Source organism: Podarcis vaucheri, assembly GCF_965113315.1.
Source record: "Podarcis vaucheri genome assembly, chromosome: 10".
Taxonomy (NCBI): domain Eukaryota; kingdom Metazoa; phylum Chordata; class Lepidosauria; order Squamata; family Lacertidae; genus Podarcis; species Podarcis vaucheri.
In genome coordinates, this window is record NC_138748.1 from 75,891,174 (window position 1) to 75,906,863 (window position 15,690).

The 15,690-nt window shown below is 50.7% G+C and overlaps 4 protein-coding genes across 4 annotated transcripts in view; 1 reads left to right on the forward strand and 3 right to left on the reverse strand.

Annotated features, from left to right (window-relative positions):
• The window catches only part of LOC309541348 (uncharacterized protein), an 85,003-nt gene extending 79,844 nt beyond the window's left edge, over positions 1–5,159 (reverse strand). The window contains exon 1 of the mRNA XM_082239145.1: positions 4,629–5,159. The gene's annotated coding sequence lies outside the window, so the exon portion shown is untranslated. The remainder of the gene's footprint in view (positions 1–4,628) is intronic.
• The window catches only part of LOC309541368 (uncharacterized protein), a 135,784-nt gene that overhangs the window by 79,844 nt on the left and 40,250 nt on the right, over positions 1–15,690 (reverse strand). The window lies entirely within an intron of this gene.
• The window catches only part of LOC309541378 (uncharacterized protein), a 97,522-nt gene that overhangs the window by 48,113 nt on the left and 33,719 nt on the right, over positions 1–15,690 (reverse strand). The gene's annotated exons all lie outside the window — the stretch shown is intronic.
• Positions 9,459–15,343, forward strand: LOC309542459 (uncharacterized protein; the record flags this gene model as incomplete). The annotated part of the gene is made up of 6 exons (XM_082241258.1): positions 9,459–9,643; positions 9,833–9,914; positions 10,165–10,247; positions 10,723–10,849; positions 12,495–13,151; positions 15,303–15,343. The coding sequence occupies exons 4-6, from the start codon at positions 10,816–10,818 to the stop codon at positions 15,341–15,343; spliced, it is 732 nt and encodes a 243-aa protein (XP_082097384.1). The 5' UTR covers positions 9,459–9,643; positions 9,833–9,914; positions 10,165–10,247; positions 10,723–10,815.

Sequence of the window (15,690 nt, forward strand, 5' to 3'; positions counted from 1 at the left end):
TGGAGTTCTGACTGTCTTCTCCATCTCCTTCTTCAGAGTGGGAAGAAAGGGAATCCTGTTTGGGTTTCAAGGAAGAGACCTAAGGGAAAGAAAATAAATCAAGCTCCATTAGCACCTTCTCCTGTATCAACATCTCCTATATTCCCCCACCTCCTCCCCATGTTCCCAATTTTTTGGAAATGAAGTTGTAATGTTAACAAATGATAGTAATTCGTGAGCAGCTTTCATAATCCTCAATCAATGTTAATAAAGCAGCATGATTTTTAAAAGAATGATGTGCTGTCTGATTTCATGCCCATCTTCTGATGCAGGACTATCCTAAAATGACACTGAAAAGCAGATATTCAAGGCAAATAGATAAACTGTACTTAGTGGAATATGTAGTACCTTTAATAAGTAGTATTAATTTACTTATTGCCTGAAGTTGTGTTTTTTCTAGAGACGAATTCTGTCTCAAATATCATAATTATATGGTGTCTTGGGGTGTTAGGAGAGCATTAGTTCCTTTGGTGGGGGTCATGTCATGCACGTTATGGGGTAATTTATCCATCAATGGTCCCCACCCTACACTCAGTTCCCACCTGTGGCTTCCAGAAGCTGTCAGGATAGAATAAGGGTCACAAGCCCAGGAAAGGCTTCAACCGGCCGCCTAAACCAGGTGAGAATAGATGGTCTCAAATCCTTGGTGCGTTGGGGAATTCTGCTGCAGGTGAAGGCAGGCCCTGGTGGATGGAGAGAATGAGAACAACAGTGAATCCCACAGTCAAGAAGGCAGATTCTGCCCATCCTGCTGAGGAAAGTGAAGGGCAGATGGGGCTCGTCAATCTGGGAAGGGAGGTCCTCGAGAAGGAAAACTAAACCTTCACTGCCTGGTGAGTTATCTTCAGGAAAAGAAAAGGCTATACAAATCCAGAGTGGAGTCTCTAAGATAGTTGCATGGTGTCCTGCACACCTCCTTCCAGCCACTCCAGCAGCCAAGCTGGTGCCAAACGTACTGCTCTGCTTTCCTTGGGACCATATTAGCCAGGCTGAGAAAGGGGTCTTGTTGTCTAGGCAGCCCAGGACCCCCAAACACACTGCCCAGGCAGTGCTGCTAAGACAGCAGTTTCAGGCGGAGAGATAAGCTCAGACGTGTGTGTCAAAATCTCTCCAATGTGGATGTGTTATTTACATCATATGTCACTGTAAAAGTATTCAAAATATTTGTCTTTTGAAGAAAAGACCACCAAGTATCAGATGGCCCCTTCAAAGCTAATGAAAGACTTGTGCCTGGAGCTTTTGGGGGTGCAGGACCAGGAAAGCTTCTGCCACCATGATCCTTCCAACTGGGATTCAGGCCTCATCATGTGACAGAAACTGCCCTCGTTGCTCTGGTTGATGATCTCCAATGCGCTAGAGTCTGAAGGGAAAGCTGTTTCCTGGTTCTGCTAGATCTCTCAGTGGCTTTGGAGACCTTTGGCCATGGTGTCCTACTGAACCCTCTAGGGGATCTGGGGACCCTGCTATGCAGTGGTTCCCCTCCTTCCTCCTGGGCCATGTCCAGAAAGTGGTGTTGGGGGATGACTGTTCTGACCCCTGGGCTCTCACTTGTGGGGTTCCTCAGGGCTCCGTCCTCTCCCCCATGCTTTTTAATATCTATATGAAGCTGCTGGGAGAGATCATCAGGGTTTTGGGGCTGGGTGATCACCAGTATGTGGGTGATCCCCAGCTCTTCTTCTCGTTTAAATCGGAGCCAGTGAAGGTGGTGAATGCCCTGTGTTGGTGCCTGGAGGTGGTTTGAGGATGGGTGGCAGCTAACAGATTGAGCTTGAATCCTCACAAGACAGAAGTACTGTCCCTGGGGAACAGGAGGTGGGCAGGTGTGTGTGGGGGCCTGGTCCTGATGGGGTAATTGTGCCCCTAAATAACCAGGCGTGCAGCCTAGAGGTCATTTTGGACTCACAGCTGACCATGGAGGCGCAGCTCAATTCTGTGTCCAGGGCAGCTGTCTAGCAGCTCCATCTGGAACGCAGGCTGAGTCCCTCCTTCCCCGCACACTGTCTTGCCAGAGTGGTGCATGCTCTGGTTATTTCCGGCTTGGACTACTGCTATGTGGCCTACATGGGACTACCTTTGAAGGTGACCCAAAACTGCAACTGAATGGGAGCAGCTGCCAAGACCACATATCACTGCTCCTAAAGGATCTTACTTGGCTCCCAGCAGATTTTCAAGCACATGTCAAACTGTTGGTGCTGACCTTTAAGTGGCATGGCTGCATTTTCCAGGCAAAGAAAAGCATTGATCTAATGCAGGCTTCTTGAAACTCGGCAGTTTCCTTTCTGCTGAGAGCTGGTGGTGGGATCAGTTGCGATGAGGTTATGAAGAACCTTTCTTTTTTGGGGGGAACCAGATGAAGCTGGTTTAAACTGGAGTGAGCCAGGCTTGTTATCCAGTCCCAAGGTTACTCTGACATTTAATAGAATATAAATTACAAGGCCGAAAGGTGCCTGGTCCCACTTCCTAGTCTGCTATTTCTCTACTCCGCTTGTGTGATTCTTACTTGAGTGCTGTTTTGGTATGCTAAGTTAGGGTTTTACGTAAGTTAAATTTTTACTATTTTTTGGATCCTGTTATGCTTCTTTGCCTTCAGTAATAAATTTATTTGCTGAATGAGATCGTTATGGAGCAGCAAGATCTGCAACCTAAAGCCCTCAACAGCCTCAGCCCTGTAGACCTGAAGGAGCATCTCCACCGACATCGCTCAGTCTGGTCAGGGAGGTCCTCCTTGGAAGGTCTTCTGCTGATTCGCCCCCCCCTGCGAGAAGCGAAGTTACAGGGAACCAGACAGAGGGCGAGGAAGTGGGCAACATTCTGACATTTAGAAGACAGCTGAAGGCATCCCTCTATCGGGAGGTTTTTAATGTCTGATGTTTTACTGTCTTTTATTTGTACTGGAACCAGGCAGTGGAAGAGAAACTTAAAGATGGAAGCCCAAGAGAGAGGAAAAGTTTCTGGCTGCTTCCTGGGTGGGATTGCGGAAACCAAGAGCTGCTTCTGAGAAGGCCTCTCTCCTCCCCTCTTCCTCTTTCCTCTCCTCTCCAGGGGGACCAATGGTTGGACTTGGCAGAACCATTGCGTCTGGGCAGGGCAGGGGCTTATGGGGTGGGAAGAGGATGGAGGTTGCAGGAAGGAAGGGGGGGACTGGACCCCCCATTTTCCAGGGATCTGTCTCTGGTCAGCTTGAAGGCGTGGCCAATTCCTGGGTGGGAAGGAGAAGTCAAGACGGCCTTTCCAGAGAATCCCAGCAGGCGCCACCATGGAGAAGTGTCCCCAAAGACTGATTTCCTATCTCTCCCCCCCCCCCCATTGCTGCCCTTTTCTGCCCCAGGGATGCTCCCCCTCCCCACTTCCTCGACTCCCTCCCTCTGTCCCAGAGTCTCCCCTGCACCCAGAGGCCTCCCTTGGCGCGGCTCAGCCCTCATCCCCCATCTTTCCATCCTGGGGGGCCACCCCAAGACTAGCAGAGGAGGGACAGGGGGTCTCTATCTAGGCGTCCCTCACGCCCGTTAACCCTCCTTTATCCGTGCGAAACCCACAGGGCCCCAGGGATGCCTTCGCGGGGGAAACGGGGCAAGGGGGCCCTCGTGGGGACCCCCTGCGTAGGCGTCCCATGTCCGCCGCTGCCAAGGCGCCTGAGGGGCCAAGGAAAGCCCCCTTCGCAGCACACGTGCAGGGATCCAGGCCCTGCCGACGGGGCCCACGAAAGGCGCCTTGGGGAGCTGGCGGGGGTCTCTGGGTCCTTACCCCTCCCTCTCCGCCCCCCGCGACCCCTTTACCTCTTTGTCCTCGCTCCCGATTCTCCTTTCCTGCAACATCCACCGGGCGGGGGTTCCCTCCCCTGCCGCCCCGCCTTTCCTTTCCAAAGCGCCCCCCCCCCAGCTACGGGGCAGAGCAGCAATCCGGCGCAGAAGCTCCACGTCCGGGAGAAGCAGTCAGTTCGGGAGGGGGGCTCTCTCCGCTCATTGCGGAAACAGAAGCCGGATTGGAGGAGGAGCAGAAGGAAGAGGCCCGACATGGGGGGGGGGTTGTGGGGGCGGGGTGAGAGGGGGATGTACCGGGAAGGGAGGGATGGGGGGGAGGAGACGAAGGTTTCCCCCCTCCCTTCTTCGTTCAGGGGATCAGGAGAGCGGGGGAGGGGCTGATCCTGGCAATCCAGCTGCAAAGTGGGGCCCCCCCATAATGTTTGCATTGCAAAATACTTCCCCGCCCCATTGGTGCACAATGAGCAGCGGGTTGAGCTCTGTGACTCCTGTGTTACGGGGAAAATGGAGCTTGGGGTTTTGCACACACACACACACACACACACACAGAGAGAGAGAGAGAGAGAGAGAGAGAGAGAGAGAGAGAGAGAGAGCCGACACAATTCCTCCCTTGTGTCTCCGTCAGAGGTAACACAATGAGGCCAGGAAGAAAGCAAGGCAGCTGTTGATCTGTTTGCAGGCAGAGCCCCCCCCCCCTCCATGCGAGGAGTGAAGCAGCCCAGAACTAAAGCGCGTTGCAATTTGTGCACCCTCAGATAGTAGCCCCCCCCCGTCACAGAGAGAGCACCCCAAAAAACATCCCCGGTTGCGTCACAAAATGCGTTGTACCTGGAAATCAGATCAGACTCCATGTTTTGGCAACATGACAAGTCTGTCTGTCCGTCGGGATGCCTGACGATTCCTGCTCGCTGCCTTTTCCCGGCCAGCCTGAGAGATCACTGGAAAGGGAGGATTTCTTGACTCCAGAATCCATCACCGCAGACCCCTTTCATTCAGGCCTAGAGATCTGCTCTTTCGCCCAGTCTGCTTGGATCATGTGGATCATCAGTGGATTATATGGATCATCCATGATGTCATACCCATCTCACGGAGGGGGGGGGCTCAGGATGAATCTCCTGCCACGTGACTGGGGGAGTCTGGGGGCTGACGGGGGTCAGACAGGGCTGCTGTTTTGCTCTCCTTACTATTTCAGCTCAGGTTTTACTGAAATGGGTGGATTCATTGAAGAAACGGGGCTACGTTGTAAAGAGGCAAATGTGTATACTTTGTAACCACCCAGTGAGTTGTGTTGCAAAGGCCATTTGCAGAAAGGCTCCTATTGTATCACCTGCGGCTACATGCTGGAGTTTGGGTCTTTTTGCGGAAATGTGTCTCTGTATATGCACCCATCCCCGTGCATTATAATGGCATGACATTAAATACCATGAAACCCACAAGCACCAGAACCATAGGCCCACATAGGAGTCCAAAAGCACAGAACGAAGCAGCCCTTAATCCCTGCCTAGCTAGCTGTCAAAAGCTGGGTGTCCAACAACAACAACAACAACAACAACAACAACAACAACAACAACAACAACAACAACAACAACAAAATGTTTTTTGTACCCCACCCATCAGACTGGATTGCTCCAGCCACTCTGGGCGGCTTCCAAAAGAATAAAAGGAAACATAACCCAACATAAAACATTAAAAGCTTCCCGATACGGAGCTGCTTTCAGGCATCAATGGAGGCCGTATAATGGTTTATCTCCCTGACATCTGGTGGGAGGGCGTTCCACAGGGCAGTCAGGACAACCGAGAAGGCCCCCTGTAACCTCACTTCTCGCAATGAGGCACCTGCCAGAATGAAGCGGGACCACCTGGAGGAATTATACCCTTATGCTATCCATATAATTAGTTAGCCATATATAACCATATATCCTTATAATGCTTTTTATCCATGTTTGAATCATGAAGGCTTCTGCAAAGCTTAGGGCAAAATGCTTAGATTTGAAAAATCCAAAATGAACTCTGCCCCAGTTCTCTCCCCTTGTTCTTCTCAATGTCTCGCTAACATAAGGGGGGAAGCAATAAATCTGCTGTGCTGGCATTTTCCTCCTGTCCAGACAGGGTCCTGAGCAGCTGAAAACAGGAAGATGCTAACCGCAAAATGTCCCTGTTTGGCAGATGTTGCGTAGGAGAGCTTAACGGCTGAATACAGTTCCTTTCTCCTTTTTATTCGGGGAAAGGTCGGACTAATGTTCAGACTGAAGAAAGCAGAAGTTGGTAGGGAACTCTTTACATGATCAGCGGGCAAGACTTGAATGCGCTCATTGGTTTTATTTTTCCTGCCGTGTGCGATTGTATTCGATTATGTCATGATCGATGATGTATGTACTCAGGTATGAAGCCTCAGGCCACTAGAGCTATGACGCCCAGTCTCTGGAAAGGATCCCACAGGGTCAATTATTGCTCAGCAATAAATATCACTTTCTTTTTCTCCACTGCTGCGTCTGTCAATTCTGGGACACAATTTGAGTGGGTCACAGGTACCTTAAAAATCCTTGCTACAAGAAGGCCCTCGGAGCTGGACCTCAGTGTCCGGGCTGAGCGATGGACGTGGATACGCTCCTTCCCTTCTACTGGGCTGAGACCATTTGGGGCTTTCAAGGTCAGCGCCAGCACTTTGAATGGTGCTCGGAAATGGACCGGGAGCCAGTGAAGATTTCTTGGGACCCGTGTTCAGGGGCCAGCTGTTAGGGGGCCTTTCAGCTGCTGTCCAAAACTGAATGTATCCATTGCCGGAAGTAATCCATAAACCTCTCCCCCTCCGCCTTCTCGGGATGCCATTGGTGCGCGATGCTCCGGCTCTCGAGAGAGGGAGAGGCGTGAGTTGGGTGCGCTCGGCTTGCCAAGGGTTAAACGGAAACGAGCTGGATTCCTAGACAGGAAAGTAAGACGGGGGGGGGGCAGGTCCTCCAAAGCGAAAGCCCAATCCCCCCCCTTTCCTGCAAGAAGTCGGGCGTGTGGGGGTCCCCTTGGTTCGGCTCTGCAGAGGCTGCCTGGGGGCGCCTGCTGGGATCCGGCGAGTCTCCTCTCTCCCAGGATAGGGCCCATGGGGAGAGCGGGGGTCCCAGCGCTGCATGGAGAGAGGGGGGCAAGTCAGGGCGGGGAGGGTCGCAGGAGGGCGGCAGCTCTGCTCTTCCTTTGCATCTGGCCCCTTGGGGAGGGGTCTCGGGTCCAGGAGCGGGGAAATGCATGCAGAGAAACCCTATTCACATGTATGGATCAGTCCCCTTGTATAACAGAGGTTGTCCGCGGACAGAAACATTCAGACATGAAATATACCCTTGTACCTAAAACCTCACCTGTGCAAGGAAGGAAGGAAGGAAGAAGGAAGGAAGGAAGCAGAGCAGAGAAGAGAAAGCGCTTCCTCTTGCAGGGCAGAGTAAAACCTGTGGAACTGCCTCCCACAAGAGCCAGGGAGGCCACCAATCAAGGTGGCTTTAAAAGAGGAGGAGACCAATCCGTGGAGGAGGAGGAGGAGGAGAGGGAGATGGGTGGCTCCTCTGCTCTGTCTCCCCTATAGGGGGCAGCCCTGTGGCCTAATCCTGCAGGGCCCATTTTCTCCTCCAGTGCTTAGTTCCCCAGATACATGCGTGCCCTCTGAGATTGCTTGGGGTTGAGCTAGATGATCCTTGGGGTGCCATCCACCTCCATAGTTCTATGAAAGCACCACTGGAGGTCTCACAAGCCAAGGCATTGAGAGCAGGAGAGGTCCTGCTGGAAAGGAAACAACCAGTGCAACTGTTTTAAAACAGGAATCCAACGTGTTTGTTGTGGGGGGACTCAGTGGGGAGGGGCAGACCCCTGGATGCCACCTTGATCTCCCTGGGCAAAGAGGTGGGAGAGAAATGCCATTCATAAAGAGAGGCAGCCCAGCCAATCATCTGGCTGCTGTGTTTTGGACCAGTTCCCAAGTGGCCTTCAAGGGCAGTTCCACACAGAGAGCGTTGCAACCATCCCATCTGGTGCAAAGCAGAGAGGACCAGGACCATGTCTGGGACTGGGACTGTGGGTGGCAAACTAGCCTGGGCAGAATATGGGCCCCTGAGCCTCAAGCGACCATGATGGACCCAGGCGTCCCCAAGTATTCATGACGGGGGAGGGGGAGTTGTGGGCAATGTAACATCATCATCATGATTGTTAGTTCTTTGCTCATCATCTGAATCTCCAAGAGCAGATTAATAAGAAGTGTTGAAATAAGCAATAAGAACAGTTGAAAACGCATGGCACACATAGAAAGGTGAGTCCCACTTTATTTCTTTTTGAGTGCTGTCCTTTGACCCCACCCACATGTCATTTGGCCCTCAGGAGTTAGCCAGGTAAGGGAATAAATGGGCTCTGAAATGGGTTTGGGCAGGAGAGCAACTCTTGAGGAACCCTGGGTTAGGACCCCCACTATAACCCAATGCACAGATAACACTCAGTACAAATGACTCACTTGTCAATCACAGTTCTGACTTCATTCCTTGATTGAAAACTCTGAAAGGCAGGAGCAACCAGGCTGATTCATCTCTCAGAAAGACCAACAGTTCCCTGCACATTTTGCATGGTCACTTTCCCTCTAGGAGGGCAGGAGACCTACCGTATTTCTCTCTCCATAAGATGCACTTTTTGCCTCCTAAAAAGGGGAAATGTGTGTGCATCTTATGGAGCGGATGCAGGTGGGAGGCAGGCGGGAAACGCCCCCAAGAGCTGCACATACGCTCCGCGCGGCTCTTGCAAGCTTTTCCCAGAGGAGGGAGGAGGAACTGACGCGGCCAGTCAGTCCCTTCTCCCTCCTCGTAGAAAAGCCCGCAGTTGCCGCGCACCCTTTAAAGAGCGTGCGGCTCTTGCTGGCTTTTGTGGGAGGTGGGAGAAGCCCCTCAGTCCCTTCCCCCACCACCTGGAAAAGCTCCCAAGAGCCACACTCCCTTTCACTAGCCGCGTGGAGAATGTGTGCGGCTTCTCCCACCTGGGGAAAAGCCTGCAAGCGCCACACACACGCTCCATGCTGCTCGTGAAAGGGAGCACTGAGCAGAGCCTGGGATGCATACAGGCTCTGCTCAGCGCTCCCTTTAAAAATATTTTTTTTCTTGCATTCCCCTTCTAAAAACTAGCTGTGCCTTATAGTCAGGTGCATCTTATGGAGCGAAAAATACATTTTCCTTCTCCTTTCTAAAGAAACCCCAAGAGTCTGAGTTGTGGTGGAGTCCAGAGCTGGCTCTTCCAAGACTCATACATGCTTCCTCACAGAACATTTTTCTCCTCCAGGCAATATGTCAGTTTTGTAACAGAACAATGTATTCGGTTTGTAGAATTCCCTAGCACCTCTGATTTGGACAGACAGAACTTGGCAGAAGATCAAGGGATTCCTTCATCTCTCTTGGAGGCTTCCTGAGAGCACAGATGGATGAGCAGGACTCAGCTGGCCCTGGAGCAGGAAGAGGCCAGGCCATGGAAACGGGGAGCAGTGGGAGATTCTGGGGGGAAACTGTGCAGAAGATCCTGGGAGAGGAGGACACTCTCCACTCAGCGGTGCAGAGCTAGCAATTGAGGCAGTTCTGCTACCAGGAGGCCAAAGGACCCCAGAGGTTTGCAGCCGACTCTACTGCGTTGACCATCAGTGGCTGAAGCCAGAAAGGCACACGAAAGCTCAGATGTTGGACCTGGTGATCTTGGAGCAGTTCCTGGCTGTCCTTCCTCTGGAGATGGAGAGCTGAGTGAGGGAATGCGGAGCAGAGACCAGTTCCCAGGCAGTGGCCCTGGCCGAAGGCTTCCTCCTGAGTCAGGCAGAGGAGAGGAAGCAAGCAGAACAGCAGGTGAGAGAGACTTTCCCCTGGATACTCCCAAGGGGCTCCGAACGTGAGTGAGGGTATCTGAAAATTCTCCATCCTTTTTTGGAAAGCAGCCATTGAATGCTATCAGATTGCCCTTCAGTTTTTGCCTCTGTCATTCCTTTTCTAACTCTTCTTCATATTCTCTGTTTTGAATCTTTGTTGCTATTTCAGAGGCAGGATCTGATTGCAGAAATGGGCCCAGATTCCTCTGAGACCAAAAGGACTCCGTTGGACACCAGAGAGAGGCTGCTGGGTAAGGAAGGAGTCCGTTCTCCGTTTGGTCCCTTTCTGTGGATATCAAAACGAATCCATGGGTTCTTTTCCTCTCTTTTTTTTTTGGGGGGGGGGGTAGACACTTGGGGCCAGGAGCACCAAGGAGGGAGATGTATTTTTAAACCCAACTAAATTATGAAATGGGTCCAAATGTCCAGATGCACTCAGAAGGTGAGACTTTTTGGGAGCAGCTACACTCCTGGCTTCCCACTTACCTCTGTCTCTTGCAGGTGACCAGATGATGCCAGCAAGACCTCCTCTTCCATCTATTCCTGGTGGTTAAGGAGAAGCAACGGCTGTGGAAGCAGCTCAGGTAGAGGGAGGGAGCCCTGTGGGGAAGGGGGCTGAGGGGTGGGGCAGCCAGGGTGCCTCTGGCCCCCGAGGAATCTCTCTCCTCCTCTTGGCTTCTGTCCAAGCTGCTCTGAAGGCATCTTTGTCAAGGGCAGCTTAGTCAGAAACCAGGAGGCTGGGAATGCCATTCGAGAAGCTTAATGTGCTGAGAATAAGGAACAGCCACCTTGCCTTAACTCACCTTCTGACGGTCAATAGGATGATTCATAAGTCATTGTCGTTTTACTTGTAGAGTTATCATTGAATGCTAAAACAGGCTTCTAAGCAGTTCATCAAGCCTCAAAAATAGTTCCCAGGAATCACCTATCTTGTCGCATCAGTTGCACAATGGGGTTTCCCCACCTTCTCCTCCCCCTTTTAATGCGCAGAAAGAAACAGCAATGTGTAGCAGACAACCTTAGTGCTGTCTAAAAAGGACCTCTTCATTTCTCTCTTAGGGTCCAGTGTGCTTTGAAGATGTCGCTGTTCATTTCACAGATGAGGAATGGGCGTTGCTGGATCCTGACCAGAGAGCTCTGCATAAGGAAGTCATGGAGGAGAATCACAGAATTGTGGCCTCTCTCAGTAAGGCTCCCTTGTGGATCATGACCTCTGTTTGGAAATCCCATGCATATCTCTCTCTGATAAGCCTCCCTGGTTTTGAGGGAGGTCTGCAGGGCCACTTGCAGCACCTGGGATTCTAATACCCCCCAAACTCACCTTAAATGGAGGGCTATCAGCATGTTTTGACCGTGGACATGATGAAGCCGACATAGACCTTGCTGAGAATGAAATGGGAACATGCTGGGAATCTGAGGTCAGGAGAACACATCTTTGTTGACACTGTCCTGCCTTCTATTGCCCAAAATCTTCCTGATATGGAGCATATGGAAGACATTGAGGGTTCCCCCCTAATGGTTGTAATTGTCCACAATTCACTTCACAAACTGCTTGCTCAAGGCACAATCCTGATAGACCTCCCTCTTGGCATTGAAGAGTTAGCAACACATTTGCCTTGCCAATACACTTGTCCAGGTCAGCATCGATGAAGAGGTTGTTGGTTATGGTAGAACCTCCAAGGGAGACAAAATCATCCACCACCTCCAGTGTCTGAAACTCCCATAGGCGCATTTTGCAACAGGGAATTTCATAGACACGAGCAGTTTCTGAGCTCTGCGCGCAGTACTGCACCTAAGATTTCAGATTAAAACTGCGGAGTGGAAGGAAAGGAGGACCTTTTTCTGCCTCCCCACCTCCAGCTACTCTCTGAAGGCTGAAGGAGAGACCTGTCAAGGTGGTGTCTGCTCTTCGCAATAAACACCCTCTGCTCACTCAGAGAGATATTTACAGTTCTTTATTTACATATGTACGAACAGCTCAGTTCAAAATCATGCAACTGAATCTGACCAGTCAGATTTGGGGCGTGGCTTCCTTCGGCTCCTTCTCCAACCCAGCAGATGTGGGAATCTCTCAAGACGTCTTTGATTCTCTCCTCACCTGTGCCAAAGGCACCGCTTCCCCTTCTGTTCCTGAACTCCCTGGTTGGTGGCAGGGCTCTCCAGTACTGCAGAGCCCTGACACCACTTGACTGCTCTCCGCCTTCTCCTCCCCTACTTCATCCATCATTTCCCTGTTTTCCCTGTCTGACTGTCCCTGCTCTGATACTCCCCCTTCCCTTGACCCAAGGGCTGTCTGTCCCGTGACATCACCCCCCACTAAGCCCCCCCATCTGTCTCGCTTTCGATGTCTTCTGAGGATCTGAAACCTACAAGTGGTGATATACCTGTGGGTGCATGCATTGTGTTATTGTATGCAAGCTCTGCCAGGCTCAATTTCCTCAAAACTTCTCTCTCTGTTCTCCCCTTGCCTGTCTGTCCCGTGACAAGACCTTCTTAAAAAAATCAGGGGGTGGGTGGGCAGGGGAAGGACTAGACCATGTGAAAAATGAACATATTATTTTAGCTGCTGTTCATTCCTTTTCAGCTTTGTATTTTTGTCATACGAAAGTGCACCTAGACATTCCATTTTTGAGCCCATAACCTAGGTATAAGGTCCTCTTTATGTCCTAGCTGTCCTATCTCTGTTTCTAACACTGACCACCTCTAGTGTGTGGTCAGCAATGTTGATGCATGGAATTCTTCCTCTATCACAAGGGTTAGTGATCAATATTCAATACAGTGGCACTCCCATTTCTTCCTGCAGCTCTAATCCATTTCTTTCTTCATTGCAGGTGGTGCTGATTTGGAAATTGAGAACGAGGACGCCCATGACAGAATCCACACAGTGGAGAAGCCATTGCCACTCTTGGAGTGTGGAGAGAGCTTCAGTCACAGCTCCCATTCGACTACCCACCAAAGAAATGCTATTGGGAAGAAACCCTCTCAGTTCTCTGAATGGGGAAAAAATTTCTGTTGGAATGAAAGTCTAACTTCACAGGAAATAATTCCCACAGGGGAGGACCCACTGAAATGCTTGGAATGTGGAAAGAGCTTCAGTAAGAGTGCACATCTCATTTCGCATCAAATAATTCATACAGGCGAGAAACCCTATCAGTGCTTAGAATGTAGGAAAAGCTTTAATACAAGCAAAACCTTCCATAAACATCAGAGAACTCACAGGGGGGAGAAGCCATTTCAATGCCGAGAGTGTGGAAAGAGCTTCAGTCAGAGAACCCATCTCACAGCCCATCAAATAATTCATACAGGTGAGAAACCCTATCAGTGCTCGGAATGTGGGAAGAGTTTCACCGTGAGCTCCCATCTCACTTCCCACCAAAGAATTCATACTGGGGAGAAACCATATAAATGTGTGAATTGTGGAAAGGGCTTCACCCAAAAGGCAAGTCTCATTTCCCATCAAAGAATTCACAGTGGTGAAAAACCTTATTGTCAGGGGTTCAGGAGCAGAGGCGCAGGAAAGGGAGGAAACAGAGAGCGAGGGGGAGGAGTCCGAAGGAAGGATGAGTGATGACGACGACCCGAGATCTCCGAGTCTTTCCAGTGAATCGGAAGATTCACAGAAAGGAGCGCCAGTGGTCAGAGCAAGGGGGGGCTTAGGGAGACACCCCAGGAAGAAGGGACCAGAGGGGACTCAGAGAGGAGCAGTTGGAAATCGGGGCCAACGTCCCCAGCTGAGCGCAGCGGGGAGGAAGGGGGCCAGGTATCGGGATCCGGAGGTTCTCCGCAGGAGGGAGGGCATGAGTCAGGAGTGGTCACGCCCCCATCAGGGAGCGAGGAAACGGTCAAGAGGAAGGTAGAAGGTTGGGCGCGCGCGCCAAGTTCAAATGCAGCGGAAGGCGGCACAGTAAGCAGCCCGGAAAGGGAGCCAGGTTCTAAAGCCCACCGCAAGGAGACAGAAGGGTCCGGGGGGTCTGCGTCAGAGGAGTCCCGGAAGGAAGAGACCATGGGGGGCAGAGGGACCCAGAGAAGGAAGGAAAGACGTAACAGGTGGAGCAAGGCGAGGGTATTAAGTTGGTGTACAGGAGGCGGGGACTCAGACGGAGCTTCGCCGGTCTAGCCTCTAAGACGTAGAGCTGCACGCTGCAGCTAGAAAATGGAAACTGTAACTCAATAAAGACTTTTATTAAGTGAACGCTGGCTAGCGTGATCCTCTGTGAGCTAGGATCTGGAAGCAGCTCTGACACTTATCAATGCATGGAATGTGGGAAGAGCTTCAGTTGGAAGCAAAGTCTCACTTCCCACCAAAGAATTCACAGTGGTGAGAAACCCTATCAGTGCTCGGAATGTGGAAAGAGATTCTCCCAGAGAGCCAATCTCAGTTCCCACCAAAGAATTCACACAGGGGAAAAACCATATCAGTGCTTGGAATGTGGAAAAAACTTCAGTCTCAGGGCCCATCTCACTACCCATCAAAGCATTCATACCAGGGAGAAACCCTATCGATTCTTGGATTGTGGAAAGAGTTTCCTACAGAGAGCCGATCTCACTTCACACCAAAGAATTCACACAGGGGAGAAACCATATCAGTGCTTGGAATGTGGGAAGAGCTTCACTGTGAGCACTGGTCTTACTTCCCACCAAAAAATTCATATTGGGGAGAAACCCTATCAATGTGTGAATTGTGGAAAGAGCTTCACCCAGAAGCAAAGTCTCACTTCCCACCAAAGAATTCACAGTGGTGAGAAACCATATCAGTGCTTAGAATGTGGAAAGAGTTTCTGCCAGAGAGCCAATCTCACTTCTCACCAAAGAATTCACACAGGTGAGAAACCCTATCAGTGCTTGGAATGTGGCAAGAGCTTCAGTCTGAAGAAAAGTCTCACTCATCACCAAAGAATTCACAGTGGTGAGAAACCCCATCAGTGCTCGGAATGTGGAAAGAGTTTCTGCCAGAGAGTCAGCCTCACTTCCCACCAAAGAATTCACACAGGGGAGAAACCCTATCAGTGCTTGGCATGTGGGAAGAGTTTCTGCCAGAAAGCCGATCTCACTTCCCACCAAAGAATTCACACAGGGGAGAAACCCTATAAGTGCTTGGAATGTGGAAAGAGCTTCAGTCATAAGCAAAGTCTCCCTTCCCATCAAATAATTCACAGTGGTGAGAAACCTTATCAGTGCTTGGAATGTGGGAAGGGCTTTGGTAAGAGGACCAAGCTCATGGCTCACCAAAGAATTCACAGTGGTGAGAAACCCTATCAATGTGTGAAATGTGGAAAGAGTTTCTGCCAGAAAGCCCATCTCACTTCCCACCAAAGAATCCACACTGGGGAGAAACCCTATCAGTGCTTGGAATGTGTGAAGAGCTTCAGTAAGAGGACTAACCTCATGGCCCATCAAAAAATTCATACAGGGGAGAATAATAGAATTTTAGACCTGCAGGAGACTTCTGGGTCGTCTAGTCCACTGCAGGACTCTCAACTAAAGCATCCATGACATATTGCCTTCAAACATCTCCTTACAAACCTCCAAGGAAGGAGAGTCCACAACCTTCCAAGGGCGTCTCTAATTTGAAGCCATTGGTTTGGGTCCCAGCCTCCAGAGCCGGTGAAAACAAGCTTGTTCAATCTTCCACCTGACAGCCCTTCCTGTTCCTCAGAAGGCTTGGTTCCCCAACGCTTAATTGTCTTGCTCACCCCCCTCTGCACACCTTCCAGGTTGTCAAAATCCTTCTTAAATTGGGGCACCCAGAACTGGACACAGGACTCCAGGTGTGGTCTGAACAAGGCAGAAGAAAGTGGGGCTATTACTTTTCTTGATCTGGACACTTGACTTCTTTGGACGCAGCCTAGAGTAACAGCCTATTTCGCTGATGTTGACTCATGTTAGTCTTGTGGTCCACTAAGACTCCAGGTCATTTCCACATGTACTACTGGCAAGCCTGGTATGTCCCTTCTTATATTTGTGCAGCTGATTCGTCTTGCCTAAGAGCAGAATCTTACCTTTCTTCTTAGTGAAATTTATTGGATG